A 22635-nucleotide genomic window follows, 5' to 3' on the forward strand; every position below is an offset into this window, starting at 1 on the left:
CCTACACGTTGTGTGTACACAGTGGACACGCAACAGTCCTGGCTGGAGGGGTGAGTGGTTGAGGGCTGCCCATAATAAGAATGTTACACACAGGAAAACAGCTGCATCTAATTCAGCAATTTCTGAATATTCCAGGGTCTATCATACAAATCTGTTTTATTCAACACTCACTGCTCCTCCTTCTTGGAGAATGCTGTTATAATTCGTAGATTTTTCAAAGGCAACGACATCTCCACTGTGACATAACAGATAACAAAGAAATAATTTCAGTTAAACACCCGTTTCTGAGCATAAGCATAAAGTTTCTTTTCTCTTTTTTTTTTTTTTTTTTTTTTTGGCGGTCCGCGGGCCTCTCACTGTTGTGGCCTCTCCCGTTGCGGAGCACAGGCTCAGGACGCACAGGCTCAGTGGCCATGGCTCACGGGCCCAGCCGCTCCGCGGCACGCGGGATCCTCCCGGACCGGGGCACGAACCCGCGTCCCCCACATCGGCAGGCGGACTCTCAACCACTGCGCCACCAGTGAAGCCCGCATAAAGTTTCTTTTGCAGTGAGGTTATTTGTTGGGGGGTAACTTTGATTTCAAAACCCTCCTCCAAGTTTCTTTCCACAACTGCTGATTATCACCTGCTTAGTTTTTTTTTTTTTAATCCATTTCTGTAACTGGGACAACCACGTATTTATTTTTTATAGGTTTATTCCCCTCAGAAGCAAGAATATGATGTCATCATGGGTAGGACTTCCTCCAGTGAGAAAAGAAAAATTATCATGGAAATGAAGTCTTCTATTTTCTGATTTGAGGCTTTGAAAATGATCTACTCAGAAACGATAACATCCTCTGAGTTGATGGATGAAGCAGGGCAGCTTCACAGAACAAGGAAACTGAGAATGAATAATAAGATATAAGTTCCATGTCACCACGCCTCTTGGGTTCACATATCGTACTGGAGACGTTTATTTATATGTCGCAGAGAACAGATTCAGTTCTATCCATGTGGTGTGGGGCATTTCCCCTTTAATTGTGGGCATCGAGAAACTGGGAGCCCAGGGCCCCCCACTTTGCACAGGAAATGTGCATCCTCCAGATGCCGGAGGTGGTGGCTTCTCCGCGCCCTGCCCAGAGCTGTGGCTGCGCCTTCCACTCCCACACATGTCCTCACGCCTGACTGTTTGAATTCTACGTAAATATGCAAAGAGGAAGGTAGCAGGCGAATGTTCTGCTTCTGGAAACAAGACCGTGGTCTTCAAGGCAGGGATGGCCTGGGGCGGGGTGGGAGTCGGAGGGGAGTGGCGGAAAATGGCCTTCATCTCACACAGGAAGATCCTACATCCCCTCCCAGCCTCTCTACAGCCCTGGGACCTCTCTTCTGAAGGTTTGGGTCAGCCCATTCTCCATGGAAATCTGGACAGAACACTTGATACCCATGTGATCAATGTTTCTGCATGATATTCTATTTCAAAACAGGGCAGATAGATTCAGGGTCTGGCTACATGCCCACTAGAAAGCCACTCTCTTCACTGTTCAGTAAGAGTTGTTATCACAACAGGAAGTGTACTGTGGGCTGCTCATTGGCAAAAGGGTTTCAGGACATGGAATCTGTTCAGCCTGGAGGAGCTCCAGGATGATGGATTGACGGAGAACCTGAAATGTCTCAGGAGTTACATCTGTCACGTCTCAGTGACATCTTGGGTAGGTGTGGACAGCGACGGAGTTTCTCCAGGTAAAATCTATGAACAGCCCACGGCCACAAAGATTCTGAGACATTACAGCGACGAAAACAACAGGCAGCAATCACCGCCTGAAAGCATAAAACCTAGAATGAAGGAAGACAAGATGTCAGAAACAAAAGCTCATTGAATAAAGGGCTAATAGAAAAGGAATCCAAGTAGGAAAATAGGCTCATCAGCCTTTAAGAGATGTTTAAGAATCACTTGTGAGGCTTCCCTCAGCTGAACTGGAGGGAGAGCAGTTTCTCTATGATCCACGTCTGTTCTCCTGCTGCTCCTAATATGTCTGTCTTCTTTGGAAAATGAATGCAAGACCGTGAATGTATTCCGCTCCGTCCATCCATTTCTCATTCATGCGTCCATTATTTACTGCGCACCTACTATATGCGGGCATCACGCTAGGCCCTGGGGGATACAGCTGTGGTCGTGATGGACAAGGTCTGCCCTCTGAGAGGTGACAGCCCGTAGAGGAGAAAAGCTGTTAACACGAATAATTGCAAAGTCACTGTTACGACAGCTAAAGTACAGGCTGTCAGGGGAATCTACGCCAGGGGGCCCAGCCTCTGCTTAGTTCCACAGTTTATAGGCCTATAAACTGGCAGCTTGATCAGCTCAGGGGAGCTTCCCTTGTGATTGGTTAGTGTGCTTTGGTTGGTACTTATCACAGCCCTGTACTTGGAGAGCGCTTACTAAAGTCTTTGGATGGTAACAGCCATCTTCCTGGGACATTCCTTTGGATACTCAGGAATCTGGAAGCTAGAAGGTCTGGTTTCTGACTTAAAGGAAGGACAAGGGAAACCCTCCACCTTATGGCTCAGCCCTCCCCCAACCCTGACTCAGGTAGCTTTGGAGGCTAAGCCACTGAGAGTGATACTCAGTAATTTTGGATTTGTAAGTGAAACTCCCAAGTTTCTGCCATCGGTTCAATGTAGAGTATGAGTTTAACTCAACAGCCATTGAAAGGAGGGTAGTGTTACAAGGAAGAATGAAAGGGGACAAGAATGAAAGGCCGACAAGGGGACGCAGTGCTGCTATCCTCACTGGGGAGATATGCAAGTTTTGTAGCACTTAATTGGGGGATTTTATGCACTGAGACAACAATAATGGGAAACAGAAATTTGTCAACCTCACGGAGAGATTCGGCCATCTGTTAGAAAGTCCTCATCTCCACGTAGCCAGACGATGATAGCTCTCTTGTTCAAAGGAACGGAAGGTCCTTTGAACCTCTGGAAGGTCCTCATTCAATAAATGGCTCATCACATGGGTCAACATGTAGGTTCAGTAAGATCTTAATTATCTATTTAAAAAACTACCTAGGGCTTCCCTGGTGGCGCAGTGGTTGAGAGTCGGCCTGCCGATGCAGGGGACATGGGTTCGTGCCCCGGTCTGGGAAGATCCCACACGCCGCAGAGCGGCTGGGCCCGTGAGCCATGGTCGCTGAGCCTGCGTGTCCGGAGCCTGTGCTCCGCAAGGGGAGAGGCCACAACAGTGAGAGGCCTGCATACCGCAAAAAAAAAAAAAAAAAAGTTAAAAAACTCCCTAGTTTCAGAGGTCCCATGCAAGCCAAGAGGCATGAAAATCTGCATGAGATAGAGGGTGGCACTATTAGAGCCAGGCTACAAAGCAGCTGAGCAGAGAACAGCTGCCGGAGACCAGCCCTACTACAAGAGAAGGTCTGTGGAGGTCCAGGTCAAGGGCGTCGGCGCCCAGAGCACCTGGCCGAGTGAAGACTGCAGGCGTTGACTGTGCTCTGATCTTGCAGGTCAGGCTGGGCTAGGCTAGAAGTGGGGACTGTGGCAGCCAGGCGCCCCACCGAGGGGTCTCCCACCCGAGAGCAGGGGCGCTCAGGGTGAGTGACTGAAGCAGGACTGGAGGGGACAGTTTTAGCTCTCAGGGTCCAGCCAGGATGCCCTCGTGTTCGGGGTGGGGGGGGGGGCGGTCACTGTCCTTGTGTCATTTCCCGTGTGTGGTTCCGATTCAGTCCTTTGGGACATTTATTAGGTTGTGGTCAAAAGCCCAGTCATTGTGAAAACAGGGCTCTAAGAAAACCATACCGAACATCAGAGCTGACCTTGCTGGGAAGAAAGTGCTTCCAGCTCAAAAGGAGGTCCTCTTCCATCATCCTCTGAGGCCTGAGATGCTTTAGTTTTTAAATTTTTTAAATTATTTTTTTGGCCGCACAGCTTGTGGGAATCTTAGTTCCCCAACCAGGGATCGAACCCCCGGCCCTGGCAGTGAATTGCCCAGTTCCTAACCACTGGACCACCAGGGAATTCACTCCCACCTTTTTTTTTTCTTGAGAGGCTTTAAAGGCGTAGACACATAAAAACCACATTTTACTTTAATTAGTTTTTACCTTCAATTTGGCTAAGAAGGGTCCAGTGTAAAGAGGGCTGAGACGTGATTGTACGCCACACGACTCATCCTTTTTTTCCCCGGGAAAATCTTTCAAATGTCGTGTTAGCTTTTTGTAGTTTTTAAGGAACCTCCATACTGTTCTCCACAGTGGCTGTATCAATTCACATTCCCACCAGCAGTGCAAGAGTGTTCCCTTTTCTCCACACCCTCTCCAGCATTTATTGTTTCTAGATTTTTTGATGATGGCCATTCTGACTGGTGTGAGGTGATATCTCATTGTAGTTTTGATTTGCATTTCTCTAATGATTAATGATGTTGAGCATTCTTTCATGTGTTTGTTGGCAGTCTGTATATCTTCTTTGGAGAAATGTCTATTTAGGTCTTCTGCCCATTTTTGGATTGGGTTGTTTATTTTTTTGTTATTGAGCTGCATGAGCTGCCTGTAAATTTTAGAGATTAATCCTTTGTCAGTTGATTCATTTGCAAATGTGCAAGAGTGTTCCCTTTTCTCCACACCCTCTCCAGCATTTATTGTTTCTAGATTTTTTGATGATGGCCATTCTGACTGGTGTGAGGTGATATCTCATTGTAGTTTTGAGTTGCATTTCTCTAATGATTAATGAAGTTGAGCATTCTTTCATGTGTTTGTTGGCAATCTGTATATCTTCTTTGGAGAAATGTCTGTTTAGGTCTTCTGCCCATTTTTGGATTGGGTTGTTTGTTTTTTTTGTTATTGAGCTGCATGAGCTGCTTATAAATTTTGGAGATTAATCCTTTGTCTTAATATGTCTTCTGGCATTTAACTTTCTTTTAGTTCTAACTGCAATTTGCATCCACATTCTCAGGTTTTGACATCAGTTGTCATTAATCCAGACCTTCATTTACATCATTTGGGCATCGTCATTTGCCCTTGCAAATCATTCCAATAGCAGTGAAACAACGTGAAGCAGTTACAAAGGTAAGAGGATAATAATGAAATAAAACTGAACTCATGTCCCATACTTGTTCAGCGTCAGATTTCGGAGGGAAGGTGCTTCATCTCCTGATCAATGAAGGAGCTAATTTCAATTTTTACTCAGAGCACACGAATTAGTTATTTTGGTTTTGATTAGGAGAAGATACCCTCAAACTTGATATTTTTACATCTAAAGTTAAACAGTCAATATTTGTATTCATATCAGGATGGGTGTTATGATTGCAAAAGCTTTATTTAATATAATTTTGATTATACTAACGATGCTAATCACTGAAATATACTGAGCATTTACCCATTGCTAAGCGCCTTACATGCATCACCTTAGTCCTCACAACAGTCCGTTAGGTGGTGGATAATAATTCACTATTATTCCCATTTTACGTATGGGAAACGAGAAACAATTCAGAGCCAGAAACCCAGCTCTAACCTCACATCTTCACCTCTATTACCCCTTCCACTATTCCGTCTTGTAAGACACATGCGTGTATGATAACAAATAACGTACACAAGGAGGGCAAAGGAAGACACGAGAGTTTTGAAACTTAAAGTGGAAAAGATCAAGCTTCTTTCTTTAAATTTTATTGTATTTTATATTGGAGCACAGTTGATGTACAATGTGTTAGTTTCAGGTGTACAGCAAAGTGACTCAGTTATACGTATACATATATTTATTCGTTTTCATTCTTTTCCCATTTAGGAAGAACAACCTTCTTTTTAAACCGGGTTAGGTGAGTGCCGTGGATTTGTCATTTTCTGCGTTGGGGGCTGTTGCTTTTACACTGCTTAACTCTATTCCCCTTAGATTTTATGAGCAATAATGGCAAAATCATGACCTGGCGGGACACCTTTAAAAGTGTTTGAAAGTCTAACTTGTTCACATTCACCTTCCGGAGACAAAACTCAGCAACTGGATGCCAGGCTTCCTCAGCAGATAGCACGTTGCCTTGTCTCGGCATCTCAGCTGGAGATGAGCACGTGAGGGACGCTCTGAACAGGTGAGATAGTTTGGGAGCTTCAGAGCATTACCGGCTTTTAAAACCTTCCCTGAGGGATTCCCTGGTGGCGCAGTGGTTAAGAATTCGCCTGCCAACGCAGGGGACAGAGGTTCGTAGCCCTGGTCCAGGAAGATCCCATGTGCTGCGGAGCAACTAGGCCCATAAGCCACAACTACTGAGCCCGCGAGTCTGAAGCCTGTGCTCCGCAATGAGAGGCCGCAATAGTGAGAGGCCCGCGCACCGCGATGAAGGGTGGCCCCCGCTTGCTGCAACTAGAGAAAGCCCTCGCACAGAAACGGAGACCCAACACAGCGAAAAATAAATAAATAAAATTTTTTTTTTTAAAAAAACCTTCCCCGAGCAGAGGTGCAGTCTAGGGCAGGATCCCCTACACCTATGTTTTCTGAGCTGCTAGACAACAATCAGGTAACACCTACTTTTTTTTTAACTTTAACAAGTTCTAACCAGCCTTGCAAAGCATAGGGTGGACAAGGCCCAAATGCAGGTTGCAACTTGGACCCCTGACTATACCTGAGAGGGAGGCCGCACGGGGCTCGATAGAGCCCTGGCCCCGGGAGGGTTCAGCTCCTGCAGGTACCAGGGCAGCACGGACAGAAAGAAAAGCTCCGAGGTAACTGCTGACGTTCTGACATCCTTGGGTCCTCGGTGTCCACAATCGCCCGGCTGACGGCTCCCTGTCAACTCACCCTCCTGGGCTGGTGAGTCTGAAAGATGAACCTGAGCCTTTCTGCTTTGTGAGCACAATTAGCCAGCTGTGGACCCACAGCCCTGGGTTCTGTGGGTGCAGGGCTGCCAGGCAGCCCCCTGGGCTCATAAGCTGGCAGAAGAACAAAGGCGCAGACTGGGGAAAGCCCAATTTTAGAAGTTTCTACAGGCCTTTAATACGCTACGTTAGAAAAGCTGAGAGAGACAGAGAGAGAGAGACAGAGGGAGAGAGAGAGAGAGAGAGAGAGAGAGAGAGAGAGTGTGTGTGTGTGTGTGTGTGGTGTGCTGGGGAAGGAATGAGGGCAACGGTTAGTTTCCATATATCCTGAGAGAAACGTGAGCCTCTGTCCCATTGATGTCAGAAGTCACGTGAGATAGAATGGGGAGTCATCTGTCAAAGTTTTCCTTGTAACATATGAGCCAGGGATTTGGCCTAAGAGATAGAGAATAAACGTGAGTTAAGCAGAGCTGTTTCTCTAGATGTGACAACACACACACACAAACACACACTCTCTCTCCATTCCCCTCCCCCTCCCCTGATGATAATAGAGCATTTTATACTTTGGCCTCAATTCTCTAGTAGGTTCTAGGTCAGCACTTAGACTCAGGTCTAGGACTCAGCCTGGATGCCTGCTAAACAAGACTGGGATCTGGGGAGGCCTGTTTCCTGTAAAATTATGTTACCCTGGAGCAGGGTGGGAAACGTCCTGGATTTTGGGAAGGGGTCCTTTTCATCTGGCACACACTGCATATATATATTTTTGAATTTATTTATTTTTGGCTGCACTGGGTCTTCATTGCTGCACATGGGCTTTCTCTAGCTGCGTCGAGCGGGGGCTACTCTTCGTTGCGGTGCGCGGGCTTCTCATTGCGGTGGCTTCTCTTTGTTGCAGAGCACGGGCTCTAGGCGCACGGACTTCAGTAGTTGTGGCTCGCAGGCTCTAGAGCGCAGGCTCAGTAGTTGTGGCGCACGGGCTTAGTTGCTCTGCAGCATGTGGGATCTTCCCGGACCAGGGCTCGAACCCGTGTCCCCTGCATTGGCAGGCGGATTCTTAACTACTGCGCCACCAGGGAAGCCCCACACTGCATATTTATAGTCATTTTCCTCAACAACAAAAAAAATAGCCTCAAGCTTCTCATTGGTTTTGAAAATCAAGCCTTGGTCTCTCCTGGGTTCAGGGCAGGCGCTGCCTCAGCAGTTTTCAGTGGAATCCACCACAACCTGCCTCCCCCGCCCCCCCCAGGGAAAACAAATGCTGTTGACACCAGGACTCCCGGTCTGCTTGCTCCTGGGCCACCTGTCAGGTGTCCAACAAAGGGGGTCCCTGGCTGGGGATCGTGTCCTCCTGCTGCTTCTGCTGGCATGGGGGAGGGGGAGGAGGAGGGGTGGATGGTAGCAGAGAGCTGAGCATCAGAATTTCTCCACTGATGGGGCTCGGAGGGGCAACGTGGGGGAGACAGGGGCTTACCTCAAGAGTAAACTGATTTTAATTAGATTACATGCTTTTTTGCGGCACCTGGTGGTGGCGGTGATGAGAAAACAGACCCCAGAGTCCCTTAAAGCCACCAGCCCTGGCTCCTGGCCAAATCTCTAGGCTGATGCCCTCATCGGTGGCTCCATTTCTTTCCTTAACACGTGGTCGAGAGAAAAAACAAAGAGCAGACAAGATGCCCTTGAAAAATTCAGATGCCTACTCCTCCCTCAGGCAAACATTACCTGGAAAGTAAATCAGACTTCAGGGGCTGCGCCCGTGGAGAAATGCCTGCCTCACTGGGGCCATCACTCTGGGGAACAAGGGAAATGCTCATCTGGGATCTAAACACTGGCGAGCTCGTGCTCTCAGAAGCCGGCCCTGAGCGTGTGCCCTGGGCGGACACAGCTACCTGCCTGTGGGGCTGCCTGCTCCCAGGTGTGCAGCAGGGCGGGCCCTGGTTAGGGTGCCACGGGAACAGCTGTGCTGCCTGTCCCACCCGTGCACAGGCCAGAGTGAGGAGGGCACTCTGGGACACAGGAACGAGCCCGACTCTGCGGGAAGGGGGACTGGGCGCGAGCAGAAGACAGGGGACCAGCCACTTCAGGGGACCCGCCATCCCGTGTCTTCCTGGACTGCAGGGTCAGGCTTGACGCATTATTTGTCATCGAGGTCGCAGCGGTGAGAAATGATTCGGAGAGCTCCCTTTTACCCTCTGCCCCATCTCCCCCGATGGCAACGTTCTGCCCATCTACAGTACAATGGCACAGCCTGGCTTTTGACACTGATACAGATTCACCGATCTTATTCGAATTTCCCAAGTTTCACTTAAACTCCTTTTTGCGTATGTTCAACACAACGTTATCACCTATGGAGATTCGTGCATTCAATACCACAGACGAGACACAGAACATCCGTGTCATCACGAGGGTCCCGGGGGCTGCCCCTCTGTAACTGCACCCATCTCTTGCTCCCTCACCCCCAGCTCCCTAACTCCTGGTAACCAGGAAACTGTCCTTCATTTCAAAAACGTGGTCATTTCACAAATACCATATATCACTTATGACACAAATGAACCTATCTAAGAAACAGAAACAGACTCACAGACATAGAGAACAGACTTGTGGTTGCCCAGGGGGAAGGGGGCAAGGGAGGCCTGGATTGGGAGTTTGGGCTTAAGCAGACGCAAACTAGTACATACAGGATGGATAAACAACAAGGTCCTACTGTAGATCACAGGGGACTGTATTCGGTATCTGGTGATAAACCACAATGGGAAAGAATATGATACATATATACATACGTGTGCAACTGCATCACTTTGCTCTACACCTGAAACTAACACTGTAAATCAACTATAATTCAATAAAAAAAAAGTTGTCATTTCAAAATGTTTTATAAATGGAATCATACAGTATGGAACCTTTTGAGAGAGTTTTTTCACTCAGTGTAATTCCCTGGGGATTTTCATCCAAGCGGTTGTATCAATAGTTTGCTCCCTTCGCTGCTGCACAGTATTCCATGGCGTGGCCGTACCATCCTTTGTTTAAAGTTCCCCAGTGAAGGACATCAGGGCTGATTCCAGATTTTGCTTATTATGAAGAAAGCTGCTATGAACATCTGTGTACAGGTTTTTGTGCGGACAGAAGTTTTCCTTTCTCTGGGATCAATGTCCAAGAGTGAACTTGCTGGTTTGAATGGCAATTGTATGTTCAGTTTTAGAAGAGTCTGCCAAACTATTTTCCAGAGTGGTTGGACCATTTTGCATTCCCATCAGCAATGTATGACGTCTCTCTGCATCATCACCATCATTTCGTGTTGTCATTATTTTTTATTTTAATCAACCTGATAGGTGTGTGTTCATTGTGGTGTTAATTTGCATTTCCATGATGATGAACGATGCTCAACAGCCTTTCATGTGCTTATCGGCCATCTGTAGATCGTCTTCAGGGAGAGGTATGGGCAAGTCTTTTGCCCATTTTCTAATTGGACTTTTTTTTTTTTTTTTTTTACTGTTTAGTTTTGAAAGCTCTTTATATAGTCCAGGTACTAGTCTTTGGTCGGATGTGTGGCTTGTAGATATGTTCTTCCAGGGTGGAACTTATCTTTCCCTCCTCTTCACAAGGTCACTCAGAACAAAAGTTTTCATTCTGATGAGGTCCAACTCATTAGTTTTTCCTTTTATGGATCATGGTTTTGGTGTCAAGCCTCATAACTTTTTGCCTAACCCTAGGGTACACCCCAAAGATTTTCTCCTATTTTTTTAAATTTAATATGTTTATGTTTTATTTTTATTTTTTTTTGCGGTACGCGGGCCTCTCACTACTGTGGGCTCTCCCGTTGCGGAGCACAGGCTCTGGACGCGCAGGCTCAGCAGCCATGGCTCACGGGCCCAGCCGCTCCGCGGCACGTGGGATCTTCCCGGACCGGGGCACGAACCCGCGTCCCCTGCATCGGCAGGCGGACTCTCAACCACTGCGCCACCAGGGAAGCCCAATATTTTTATGTTTTAAATGTAAGTGTATGATCCATCCTGAGTTAATTTTTGTATCAGTTGTGAAGTTCACTTTTTGCACGTCGACGTCTAGTTGTTCCTGCACAGTTTGTTGAAAAGCTACTTTTCTTCCACTGAATTACTCTTGCACCTTCGTGAAAAATCATGTGAGCATATTTGAGCGGGTCTATTTCTGGTTCTCTACTCTGTCCCTGTTCTGTGTCTATGCCTCCACCAAACCACACTGTCTTGATTACTATAGCTGCATAGTGAGCCTTAATATCAGGTAATGTTTTCTCCCACCTGATTCTTCTTTGTCAAGGTTGTTTGAGCTATTTTAGGGCCTTGCCTTTCCATATAACTTTTAGAACAAGCCGTCTATGTCTACAAAAAAACCTTGCTGGGATTTTGTTTTAAGAACAACTTCATTGAGAGATAATTCACACATCATGCAATTCACCCTTTTAAAGAGTGCAATTTGCAGCAAAGGAAACCGTAAACAATGAAAAAGATGACCTATGGAATGGGAGAAAATATTTGCAAATGATGCGACCAACAAGGGCTTAATCTCCAAAATATACAAACAACTCATACAACTCAACAACAACAAAACAAACAACCCAATCGAAAAATGGGTGAAGAACTAAACAGACATTTCTCCAAGGAAGACATACACACGGCCAACAGGCCCATGAAAAGATGCTTCAAACTGCTAACTACCAGAGGAATGCAAATCAAAACTGCAATGAGGAATCACCTTACACCGGTCAGAACGACCAGCATCAAAAAGTCTACAAATAACAAATGCTGGAGAGGGTGTGGAGAAAAGGGACCCCTCCCACACTGTTGGTGGGAATGTAAGTTAGTGCAGCCCCTATGGAAAATACTATGGAGATTCCTCAAAAAGCTAAAAATAGAGTTGCCATCTGATCCAGCAATCCCACTCTTGGGCATATATCTAGACGAAACTCTAATTCAAAAAGATACGTGCATCCCTATGTTTATAGCAGCACTGTTCACGATAGCCAAGACAGGGAAACAACCTAAATGTCCACCGACAGATGAATGGATAAAGAAGATGTGGTATATATGCATAATGGAATACTACTCAGCCATAAAAAAGAACGAAATAATGCCATTTGCAGCTACATGAATGGACCTAGAGATTATCATATTAAATGAAGTAAATCAGAGAGAGAAAGACAAATACCATATGATATTACTTATATGTGGAATCTAAAATATAACACAAATGAACTTATCTATGAAACAGATACAGACTCACAGACGTAGAGAACAGACTTGTGGTTGCCAAGGTGGGTGGGGTGGGGGAGGGATGGACTGAGAGTTTGGGCTTAGCAGATGCAAACTAGTATACATAGGATGGACAAACCACAAGGTCCTACAGCATAGCACAGGGGACTCTTCAATATCCTGTGACAGACCACGATGGAAAAGAATATATATATAAAAAGAACATATATATATATGTATGTATAACTGAATCACTCCGCTGTACAGCAGAAATTAACACAACACTGTAAATCAACTAGACTTCAATAAAAATAAAGAGCACAGGGCTTCCCTGGTGGCGCAGTGGTTGAGAGTCTGCCTGCCGATGCAGGGGACGCGGGTTCGTGCCCCGGTCCGGGAAGATCCCACGTGCCGCGGAGCGGCTGGGCCCGTGCGCGTCCGGAGCCTGTGCTCCGCAACGGGAGAGGCCACAGCGGTGAGAGGCCCGCGTACCGCAAAAAAAGCACAGTTTGGTGTTTTCTTAGCTTATTCACAAGGTCACGTACTTGTGCAGAGAAGACAGAACACGGCAGGCCTGAGACTGCTGTCCTCAGAGAGGCCTGCTTGCCAGACTGGCCCTCGGCTGGCGTCTGAGAACTGGGCTCACAGAGTGTTTCCAGTCAACAAGCCACAAGTAAGAGGGGTTCACTGTGCCTGGACTGTTTCTGCACACAGTGTAGTTGAGGCTGAGTAAACTTCCTTGGTTTTGGCACACGCTAGGTAGAAGGTGCTTATGGGACCAGCCCTTAGGAAAGCCTTTGAGTGTACAGTCTCCAGCGGGCTTCCCTGAGCTGAAACATCACACGCGTGTTGCTGTGTCTTTCCTGCACAGAGGGCTGTGCTCTGTGTGAGCCCTCGGGGGAGGGCGAGAGCAGGAGAAAGGCTGCACGTGGATCCCTCCAGACAGTGCCTCTCTTTCCCATCTGATCTGTGTATCCTCACTGCACCTCTGTAGTCAATCTTAGCCTGGGCTGAGAGCTCCCTGTTGGTGTGGCCTGAGGGGCTGGAGAGCTTTTCTCAGGCAGGGCAGGGATTTCCCTCTGTAGCGGAGGGATTCCGTCAGCTGGACTCCTTGGCGGCTTCTTGGGTGGGCTGGGGGACAAAGAGGCTTCCTGGACCAGGCTGCTTGCTGTAGCTGGGCCTCCCCTGACAGGTGGGCTCGCATTCCCAGTATCTCCTGGTGGAATAGGGACGTCTCAGACGCAGCGAGGAAGGAGTGTTTCCTCTGGCTGTTTGTATTTGGTGGGAATCTCCCTAGCGCTTCCCCTTGCCTGGTATTCTTAGAAGAATGAGTCTGTCTGGGATGCTTTTTCTTACTCGGTTGTGGGGGGGCGGTGGGAAACACTGGGTCTAGGGTCGGAGGTTGCGGGATACCCCGCCTCTGTGCTGTGTGTAGTCCTGGGGTTCCCAACCTGCTCACTTTCTTCTTACCACCTTTCAGAGTTTTCCTCTGGTTGCTTCTTGCATTATTTCCAGGGTTTACAGTTGTGCTGAGCAGGAGCAGGGAGAAGCAGAAAGAAATGTGTCTACACCATTCTGTCCCAATCCAAAGGCTCCATCATCTTTTTTAAAAAAAGTTTCATTGGAGTATAGTTGATTTACAGTGTTGTGTTACAGTGTCTCATTCTTTTTTTTTTTTAACATCTTTATTGGAGTATAATTGCTTTACAGTGGTGTGTTAGTTTCTGCTTTATAACAAAGTGAATCAGCTATATATATATATATATATATACATATATCCCCATATCTCTTCCCTCTTGTATCTCCCTATCCCACCCTATCTCCCACCCTCCCTATCCCACCCCTCTAGGTGGTCACAGAGCACCGAGCTGATCTCCCTGTGCTATGCGGCTGCTTCCCACTAGCTGTTTTACGTTTGGTAGTGTATATATGTCCATATCACTCTCTCACTTCGTCCCAGCTTACCCTTCCCTCTCCCCTTATCCTCAAGTCCATTCTCTATGTCTGCGTCTTTATTCCTGTCCTGCCCCAAGGTTCTTCAGAACCTTTTTTATTTTTCAGATTCCACATATATGTGTTAGCATACGGTATTTGTTTTTCTCTTTCTGACTTACTTCACTCTGTATGACAGACTCTAGGTCCATCCACCTCACTACAAATAACTCAATTCCGTTTCTTTTTATGGCTGAGTAGTATTCCACTGTATATATGTGCCACGTCTTCTTTATCCATTCACCTGTCGATGGACACTTAGGCTGCTTCCATGTCCTGGCTATTGTAAATAGAGCTGCAGTGAACCAGTGTCTCATTCTTAAAGCAGATCTCTGGACTACAGATTTCTACTTCATACTTTTTTTTGTTTAATTAATTTTTTTTGGCTGCTCGGCATGTGGGATCTTAATTCCCCGACCCGGGATTGAACCCTCGCCCCGTGCATTGGCAGCAAGGAGTCTTAACCACTGGACCGCCAGGCAAGTCCCCCATCATCATATTTTAATTGATGAGGAACAAATATATAAGTAAGCATTTCATTCACCATTAACATTGATTTATAAAGTATATATGGTCTTTTTTCAAAAAGTTTCTGGAGTAGCTGGAATCACGTCCAGGGAACAGGCTGTAGATTCACTTTTCCTGGCTCCTGCCCTCGAATCCAAACCAGTACCCTGGAGATGATTCAATCGCCCGTGAGAAAAGGGCTCTGAAAGCTGGAAAGAAGATGGCGGACTGCCTGGGAGTACAGGACTGGAGAAGCAACCATGTGATGAGTTCGCTGTTTTGTTTTGATCGCCCACGTGTATCTGGACTGCACACAGGAGGGACCCGGAACCCAGAACTGTCAACAGGCACAGACCTGAATCCCAAGAGCACCAGGAGAGGGAAGCCTGACAGAGACAGCAGGAGCTGACCACCCCAAATGCCCACAGCGGCAGCTCTAAAGTGCTGGTGGGCTGACCACCCCCTACCACCCCTGGGACACTGATGTAGGGACAGTATTGAAGCCCCTCGCCAGTTCAACTCCCAGTCCACACTTGGAGCTCAGCAGGGCAGGCCGTCTACCCACAGGGGTAATACCAGCAGAGACTGGTGTCTCCCTGCCCTACACCAGGTGGCATAAGGGGATGAAGGCCCAGCACTCTGGCTCTCCCAGCTCCCCAGAGAAGGTGGCCCATGGAGGTGGGTTCAGCCCCTGCAGGTGGCCCAGTAGGTAACTGATCACAAGCCCCAGCAGTGCCAGAAGAGTGAAACAGATCAGAACAGCATGATCAGAAAACTCAACTGTCACTGGAAGTACAGCCCACAAAAGTAGGCCAGATCCTATGTGCTAAAGCCTAAGTCAGGGGCCCGCCTGCTGAAGGAAAAGATTTAAACAGGGTCAAGTCTCCTAACATATAGCCCGAATGCCCAGGATACGACAGAAAATCACCCCTAAAGTACAAAGGTCAGTGGAACAGAATAAGAGAGCCCAGAAATAAACCCACACATATATGGTCAATTAACTTACGACAAAGGAGCTAAGAATATACGATGGGGAAAGGACAGTCTCTTCAATAAATGGCACCGGGAAGACTGAACAGACACATGCAAGAGAATGAATTAGACCACTCTCTTACACCATACACAGAATTAACTCAAAATGAATTAAAGAGCTGAAGGTAAGACCTGAGCCTAGAAGAACTTCTAGAAGCAAACACAGGTGGTAAAAGCTCCTTGACATAGATCCTGGTGATGATTTTTTTGAAATCTGACCCCAAAAGTAAAAGCAACAAAAGCAAAAACAAAAAAGTGGGATTACATCAAACTAAAAACCTTGTGCACAGTAAAGGAAACCATCAACAAAGTGAAAAGTCAACCTATGGAACTGGAGAAAATATTTGCAAATCATATCTCTGATAAGGGGTTAATATCCAAAATAGAAAGAGCTCATACAACTCAATAGCAAACACCAAACAATCCAATTAAAAATGGGCAGAAAATCTGAACAGACGGTTTTGCAACGAAGACATGCAGATGGCCAACAAGTACATGAAAAGGTGCTCAGCATCACTAATCATCAGGGAAATGCACATCATTTCCTTCACAGTGAGGTATCACCTCACACCTGTTAGAATGGCTGTCATCAAGAAGACAGGAGACGCAAGAGGGAAGAGATATGGGAACATATGTATATGTATAACTGATTCACTGTTATAAAGCAGAAACTAATGCACCATTGTAAAGCAATTATACTCCAATAAAGATGTTAAAAAAAAGAAAAAGAAGACAGGAGAGGACAAGTGCTGGAGAGGGTGTGGAGAAAAGGGAGCCCTTGTGCACTGCTGGCGGAAATGTAAAAACACCATATGATCCACCAATCCCACTCCTGGGGATTTATCTGAAGAAAACAAAAGCACTAACTTGCAAAGATACATGTGCCTCCATGATCACTGCAGCATTATGTACACCACAGCCGAGATATGAAAACGACCTAAGTGTCCACTGACAGGTGAACGAATAAAGCGATTACAGTATATATACACGGTGGAATAATATTCAGCCATAAAAAAGAATGAAATCTTGCCATTTGGGACAACATGGATGCACCTTGAGGGCAGTATGCTAAGTGAAATAAGCCAAACAGAAAAAGACAAATACTGTGTGGTCTCACTTACACGTGGAATCTAAAAAGAAAAAGAAAAGCCAAAACCAAGCTCACAGATACAGTGGCTGCCAGGGCTGGAGGGGCTGGTGGTGCTGGAGGGTGGGCAAAAGGGGTGAAGGGAGACAAAAGGTACAAACTTCCAGGTATAAGATAAGTTAAGTCCTGGGAACGTTATGAACAGCATGATGATTACAGTTACTAATACTGTGTCATATATTTGAAATTTGCTAACGGAGTAGATCTTAAAAGTTACCATGACCAGAAAAAATTCTGTAACTCTGTGTGGTGACAGATGATAACCAGACTTAATGTGATGAGCATTTTGCAATATACACAAATATCTAATCATTATGTTGTACATCTGAAGCTAATATTATGTTGTATATCAATTATACCTCAATAAAAAAAGAAAGGAAGGAAGGAAGGAAGGAGGGAAGGGAGGGAGGGAGGAAGGAAACCACCCATAATACTAAGAGTTAGGTAAATCACAATTTGCATCAGAAAAGACAATCTACTGACGCTAACACTGAGATGAACCAGATGTTGGAATTATGTGACAAAGATTTTCACACGGTCATTATAATAGTGTTCCCAGTAATTATGAATTCTTTTGAAACAGATTAAAAAAATAGAAAACCTCTGCAAGGAAACAGAAGTTACACAACAGAACCAAGTGGGAATGATAGAATCGAAAAACACAAGAGCCAAAATAAAAATAATACACATAACACTACGAAAAAATCATGCAGATATATTAAAATAAATACATCAAAGCCAAGGGCAATATGCTGAAGAGTCTTATTAAATGTTTACCATGTGCCAGGTACTGTTTTAAGCATTTTCCTTGTATTAATTCATTTAATCTTCACAACAGCCCTGTGACGTAGATATTAGTATCCTTGTTAATGGGTGAGGAATCTGAGACACAGAGAGGTTGAGTGACTTGCCTAAGATCACACAGCTTACTAGAGGTGGAGCTGGGGAGTCTGTCCTAGAGTCTCTGCTCCTGTCCACGTGTAGTGTTGCTTGGTATTCTGCTGCCTCTTTCAGAGAATGAAAGGAATTCCAGTGACAAGTCTCAGTGGGTATTTCTGCCAGGGCTGCTGCTATGTCTCCTCACGGGCCCCTCCCCCTCCTCTTCCATCTCCTCCTACAGCCCAGAATTAGCACAGCTGCCAGAGGATCTCCACTTGACATGCCAATCAGCCTGCTTCACTCCCCAGCCTGAGTCTCCCCGGCGGCTCACATCACACTCGGAATAACATCCTGCCTCCTTCCCAAGATCTGTGGGCCCTGCCTGTGTTTTCAGATCCCCCTCTGCCCACTCTCCTGTTCATGCCAACCTCCACCCTCAGACTTCCTCGCTCTTTTTTGCACTCATCCCTGCCCCAGGCCCTTTGCACTTGCCCTTTCCCCTCCCGGAATGCTTGTCCCCCAGATCTTCACTTGGCCACTTGCTTTTTTCACATTTCTGCTCCAAAGGCATCTTCCCAGGGCGGCCTCCCATGACTGCATTTTACTGTCTTCAGATCAATCTCACTATCGTTCCTTTTTGACTGTCTTTCTCCCCAACTAAAACTGACCAGAGGGGGAATTCCCTGGCAGTCCAGTGGTTAGGACTCCACACTTCCACTGCAGGGGGCATGGGTTCGATCCCTCGTCGGGGAACTAAGATCTTGCATGCCACGTGGCACGGCCACAAAAAAAAAAAAAAGCTGGGGCAAAAAAAATAATGATTGAAAAAATAAATAAAGCTGACCAGCGGGAAGGCCTTGTTTATCTTGCTTACTGATTCATCAGCAGTGGCTAGAACAGAGCCTGACTTAGTGTAGGAACTTACATATTTGTTGAATGAACAGATAAATGAATGGATGAGAGATATAGTTTTCATTACCTGGAAAGCAGAGAGATGAAGTTTTTATTTTCAGACCTAATTTTTAAAAGGTCACACAGGTCCTAATGTAAAAGATGTCATATCATAAAATAGAAGACAGTTTCACCAGCATAGTTCATAGATTAACAACAGTATTAACATTTATTATATTCTGCCTTCAAAATATACATGTTGTATTTCTTAAAACATGGTGTCGGTAAGAAACTTACCTTTAAACCTTAATGCTTTTTAAGCTACAGTAATCAAGACAATATGGTACTGGCACAGAAACAGAAATATAGATCAATGGAACAGGACAGAAAGCCCAGAGATAAACCCACGCACCTACGGTCAACTCATCTGTGACAAAGGAGGCAAGGATATACAATGGAGAAAAGACAGTCTCTTCAATAAGTGGTGCTGGGAAAACTGGACAGCTACATGTAAAAGAATGAAATTAGAACACTCCCTAACACCATACACAAAAAGAAAGTCAAAATGGATTAGAGACCTAAATGTAAGACCGGACACTATAAAACTCTTAGAGGAAAACATAGGAAGAACACCCTTTGACATAAATCACAGCAAGATCCTTTTTGACCCACCTCCTAGAGTAATGGAAATAAAAACAAAAATAAACAAATGGGACCTAATGAAACTTCAAAGCTTTTGCACAGCAAAGGAAAACATAAACAAGACGAAAAGACAACCCTCAGAATGGGAGAAAATATTTGCAAATGAGGCAACTGACAAAGGATTAATCTCCAAAATTTACAAGCAGCTCATGGAGCTCAATATCAAAAAAACAAACAACACAATGCAAAAATGGGCGGAAGACCTAAATAGACGTTTCTCCAAAGAAGACATACAGATGACCAAAAAACACATGAAAACGTGCTCAACATCACTAATTATTAGAGAAATGCAAATCAAAACTACAATGAGGTATCTCCTCACACCAGTTAGAATGGGCATCATCAGAAAATCTACAAACAACAAATGCTGGAGAGGGTATGGAGAAAAGGGAATCCTCTTGCACTGTTGGTGGGAATGTAAATTGATATAGTCACTATGGAGAATAGCATGGAGGTTCCGTAAAAAACTAAAAATAGAATTACCATGTGACGCAGCAATCCCACTACTGGGCATAAATCCAGAGAAACCATAATTGTAAAAGACACGTGCACCCCAGTGTTCACTGCAGCACTATTTACAATAGCCAGGTCATGGAAGCAACCTAAATGCCCATCGACAGACGAACGGATAAATAAGACGTGGTACATATATACAACGGAATAGTACTCAGCCATAAAAAGGAACGAAATTGGGTCATTTGTAGAGACGTGGATGGACCTAGAGACTGTCATACAGAGTGAAGTAAGTCAGAAAGAGAAAAACAAATATTGTATATTAATGCATATATGTGGAACCTAGAAAAATGGTACAGATGAACTGGTTTGCAGGGCAGAAATTGAGACACAGATATACAGAACAAATGTATGGACACCAAGGAAAGTGGCGGGGTGGTGGTGGTGGGATGAATTGGGAGATTGGGATTGACATGTATACACTGATATGTGTAAAACTGATGACTAATAAGGACCTGCTGTATAAACAAATAAATAAAATAAAATTCAAAAAAAAAAAACCTTAATGCTTTTAAAACAAAATCTCTTAATTGGCCAAGACTTTAGAGTTTATCTATTATCAGACACGTGAGGAGCGCAGGACATTAAAAGCACCTGCTGCTGGGCTGATCTCCAGAATAAGCCAATGTCATCCTTGTCCTGATTTGTCCCCTGAAGCCCTCCTCTTCCTCGATGAGGGTAAAGCCTATTTTTTCCCCACAAAGACCAGTTCCAGCCCCTTCCTCTGTGACATCAATGCAGAGGCCTCAGGACACCATGGTTCCTGGCCTTGCAGAGGTTCCCATGATGACAACATCCTGTTTCCCAGAGGACGACTCCAAAGGCTTACAGATACCCCGCCCCCAGCATCGAATTCAAGTCCCTTGTGTGTGTGTTTTCCGTGTGTGTGTGTGTGTGTGCGCGCATATGCAGGGCTCTCCACACCACCTACTGGGTGCTCTGGGCAAACAAAGACACACACACATCAGCAAGTGAGAGATCCCCTTTGCGCAAGGAAAGGTCCGACTATGACTGAAACACATCTCTCATCCTTCCGACTCCCTTCCCTAACTTCTCTATTTTTGCTGCTCTCATTTTTCCATCTTTGTGACTAAGGGCTGAATAAGAGATGTAAGAGGGGAGCTGGTGGGAAGCAGGTAATAAGGACTCGACTCGAGGTTGAGTTCGAGGTTTTGGTGGGACGGGCTCCACCCTATCTCCGCATCCTGCATGGCAGGGAAGCCTCTGCCGTCACACCTCTGTGTATGCTCACCTCCCTCCCTGAGCCTGAACATCCTCTCCCTCCCGCCTCCCTCTCAACGCTCAGTCCCTCACAGCTTGGTTCAAAGCACGCCCCTCGCCTCTCTCCCGGGCCCCTCTGATCCCCTGGCCCAAGGCGTGCGCTCTCCATCTCTGAGTTCTCGCGGGACCTTGTGTACACTTCCGACACCCGTCACGTTATACTTGCTATCAAGCGAAATGTACATTTAGTTCCTCTATGAAGCCATCAGAGAGACGGGCCCACGTCTTACCCATACCGGTGGTTCCCCATGGCTCTCCCCCTTGGCCGCTGCCTTACAACACAGGGTACCTTATACAAAAGGTGATCATACAATTCATTACAGTTTCTTGTCCACACTAGAACCCTTTGGAGAGTAAAAGGGGCCCTCTTAATCATTATGCTGGGCTAGAAGTAAGGGTAAAATTGACCCTGGCTACTTGGATATGCGGTCCTCTATTTATGCCACATGAAATCTCCATGAACAATGTATGAATTAAGAGGAAACGCTGGCTGGGTCGACAGCCGGTGAGCGGTGTGGGGCACTGGACGAGGGGGTCTTCCCTAGAGCTGGGGCTGCTGAGGACGGTTCCCTGGAGCAGGTGGTCCCTGAGGTATGTCCCAGGGAAGGGACAGGATTCAGAAAGGGCCACTGAGACAGAGAGAAGGAATGACATCATGCAAGGACAGGATGATAGGAGCAAAGACAGAACCGCATTTGACATTTTCAGAGAAAAGTGAGTATGGCTGAAACCGGCAGTTTATATGGGGGAGACACTGGCAACAGGGTCGGATAAAGTGCAGTAGGAAGGATCTGGGGGGCGGATACCAGTCTGGGAAAGGGGGGTGCGTAGGCTTCACGCAGGAGGTAAGAGCAAAAGCTCCTGAGTGTTTCTGAGCAAGAAAGAGACAAAGAAAATGCAGAATTGTGGGGAGGTTAGTCTCACAGTTGTGTGTTTATTTATTTATTTACTTATTTTGAAATTTAGGGGTTTGTATTTATATTAATGAGTACTGTTACAAAGACAGTTTTCACAGAATTACTTAAGGTATTAAGGTTTCTTGACATGTTTCGGAATTCATATTTCTCTTTTTTAAATATCTCTTTTTGGTTTTGGTCCTGCTGGGTTCTCAGCCTTCATATGGATTAACATGAATATTTTGCCATTAAGTATTATATTTGTTAAATTATATCTATTATAAGAATGCGGCCCATAGACACATGGAATTTCCCTTTAATTATTTAAGATAAAGAAGTTTTAAGTTTCGCCAAATCAAGATTATCCATTATTTTCTTACTCCTTCCATTTATTTATTTGTTATTATACTTTTAATTTAATTTTTTAAATTAATTTTTACTGGAGCGTAGTTGCTTTACTCACGGCTGTGTTTACAGGGAGGTGAGGCTGAGGAGAGGGAGGTCACGTGGGATCCACGGAAATAATCCTGATTATTATGAGATGACCAGGGCTTCAAGGAAACATCAGTAACCATAAAGAATGGTCAGGAGACCCGAAAGGGAAGAATTAACAGGACTTGTGACCCGAGGGAGTCAGGGATGGCTTTCGGGTGATGCTCCGCGCAGGCTGTATCTATTGGGATCGCAGATGGAAATAGGGACGTCAAGAGGCAGAGGTGATTGGAGGGAGAGGATGAAGTTAACTTTCTGCATCCTCAGTGTGAGGTACCAGCGGGTCTTCTGGAGGGAAATGT

The 22635-nt window shown here is 45.7% G+C and overlaps 1 protein-coding gene across 1 annotated transcript in view; it reads right to left on the minus strand.

Annotated features, from left to right (window-relative positions):
* RFX8 (regulatory factor X8) overlaps positions 1-22635 on the minus strand; it is a 62296-nt gene that overhangs the window by 24590 nt on the left and 15071 nt on the right. The window contains 1 exon segment of the mRNA XM_007472259.1: positions 172-235. Within this exon segment, the coding sequence (XP_007472321.1) occupies positions 172-235 (64 nt within the window).

This window comes from Lipotes vexillifer, unplaced genomic scaffold (genome assembly GCF_000442215.2).
Source record: "Lipotes vexillifer unplaced genomic scaffold, Lipotes_vexillifer_v1.1 scaffold177, whole genome shotgun sequence".
In the NCBI taxonomy this organism is placed as follows: Eukaryota; Metazoa; Chordata; class Mammalia; order Artiodactyla; family Lipotidae; genus Lipotes; species Lipotes vexillifer.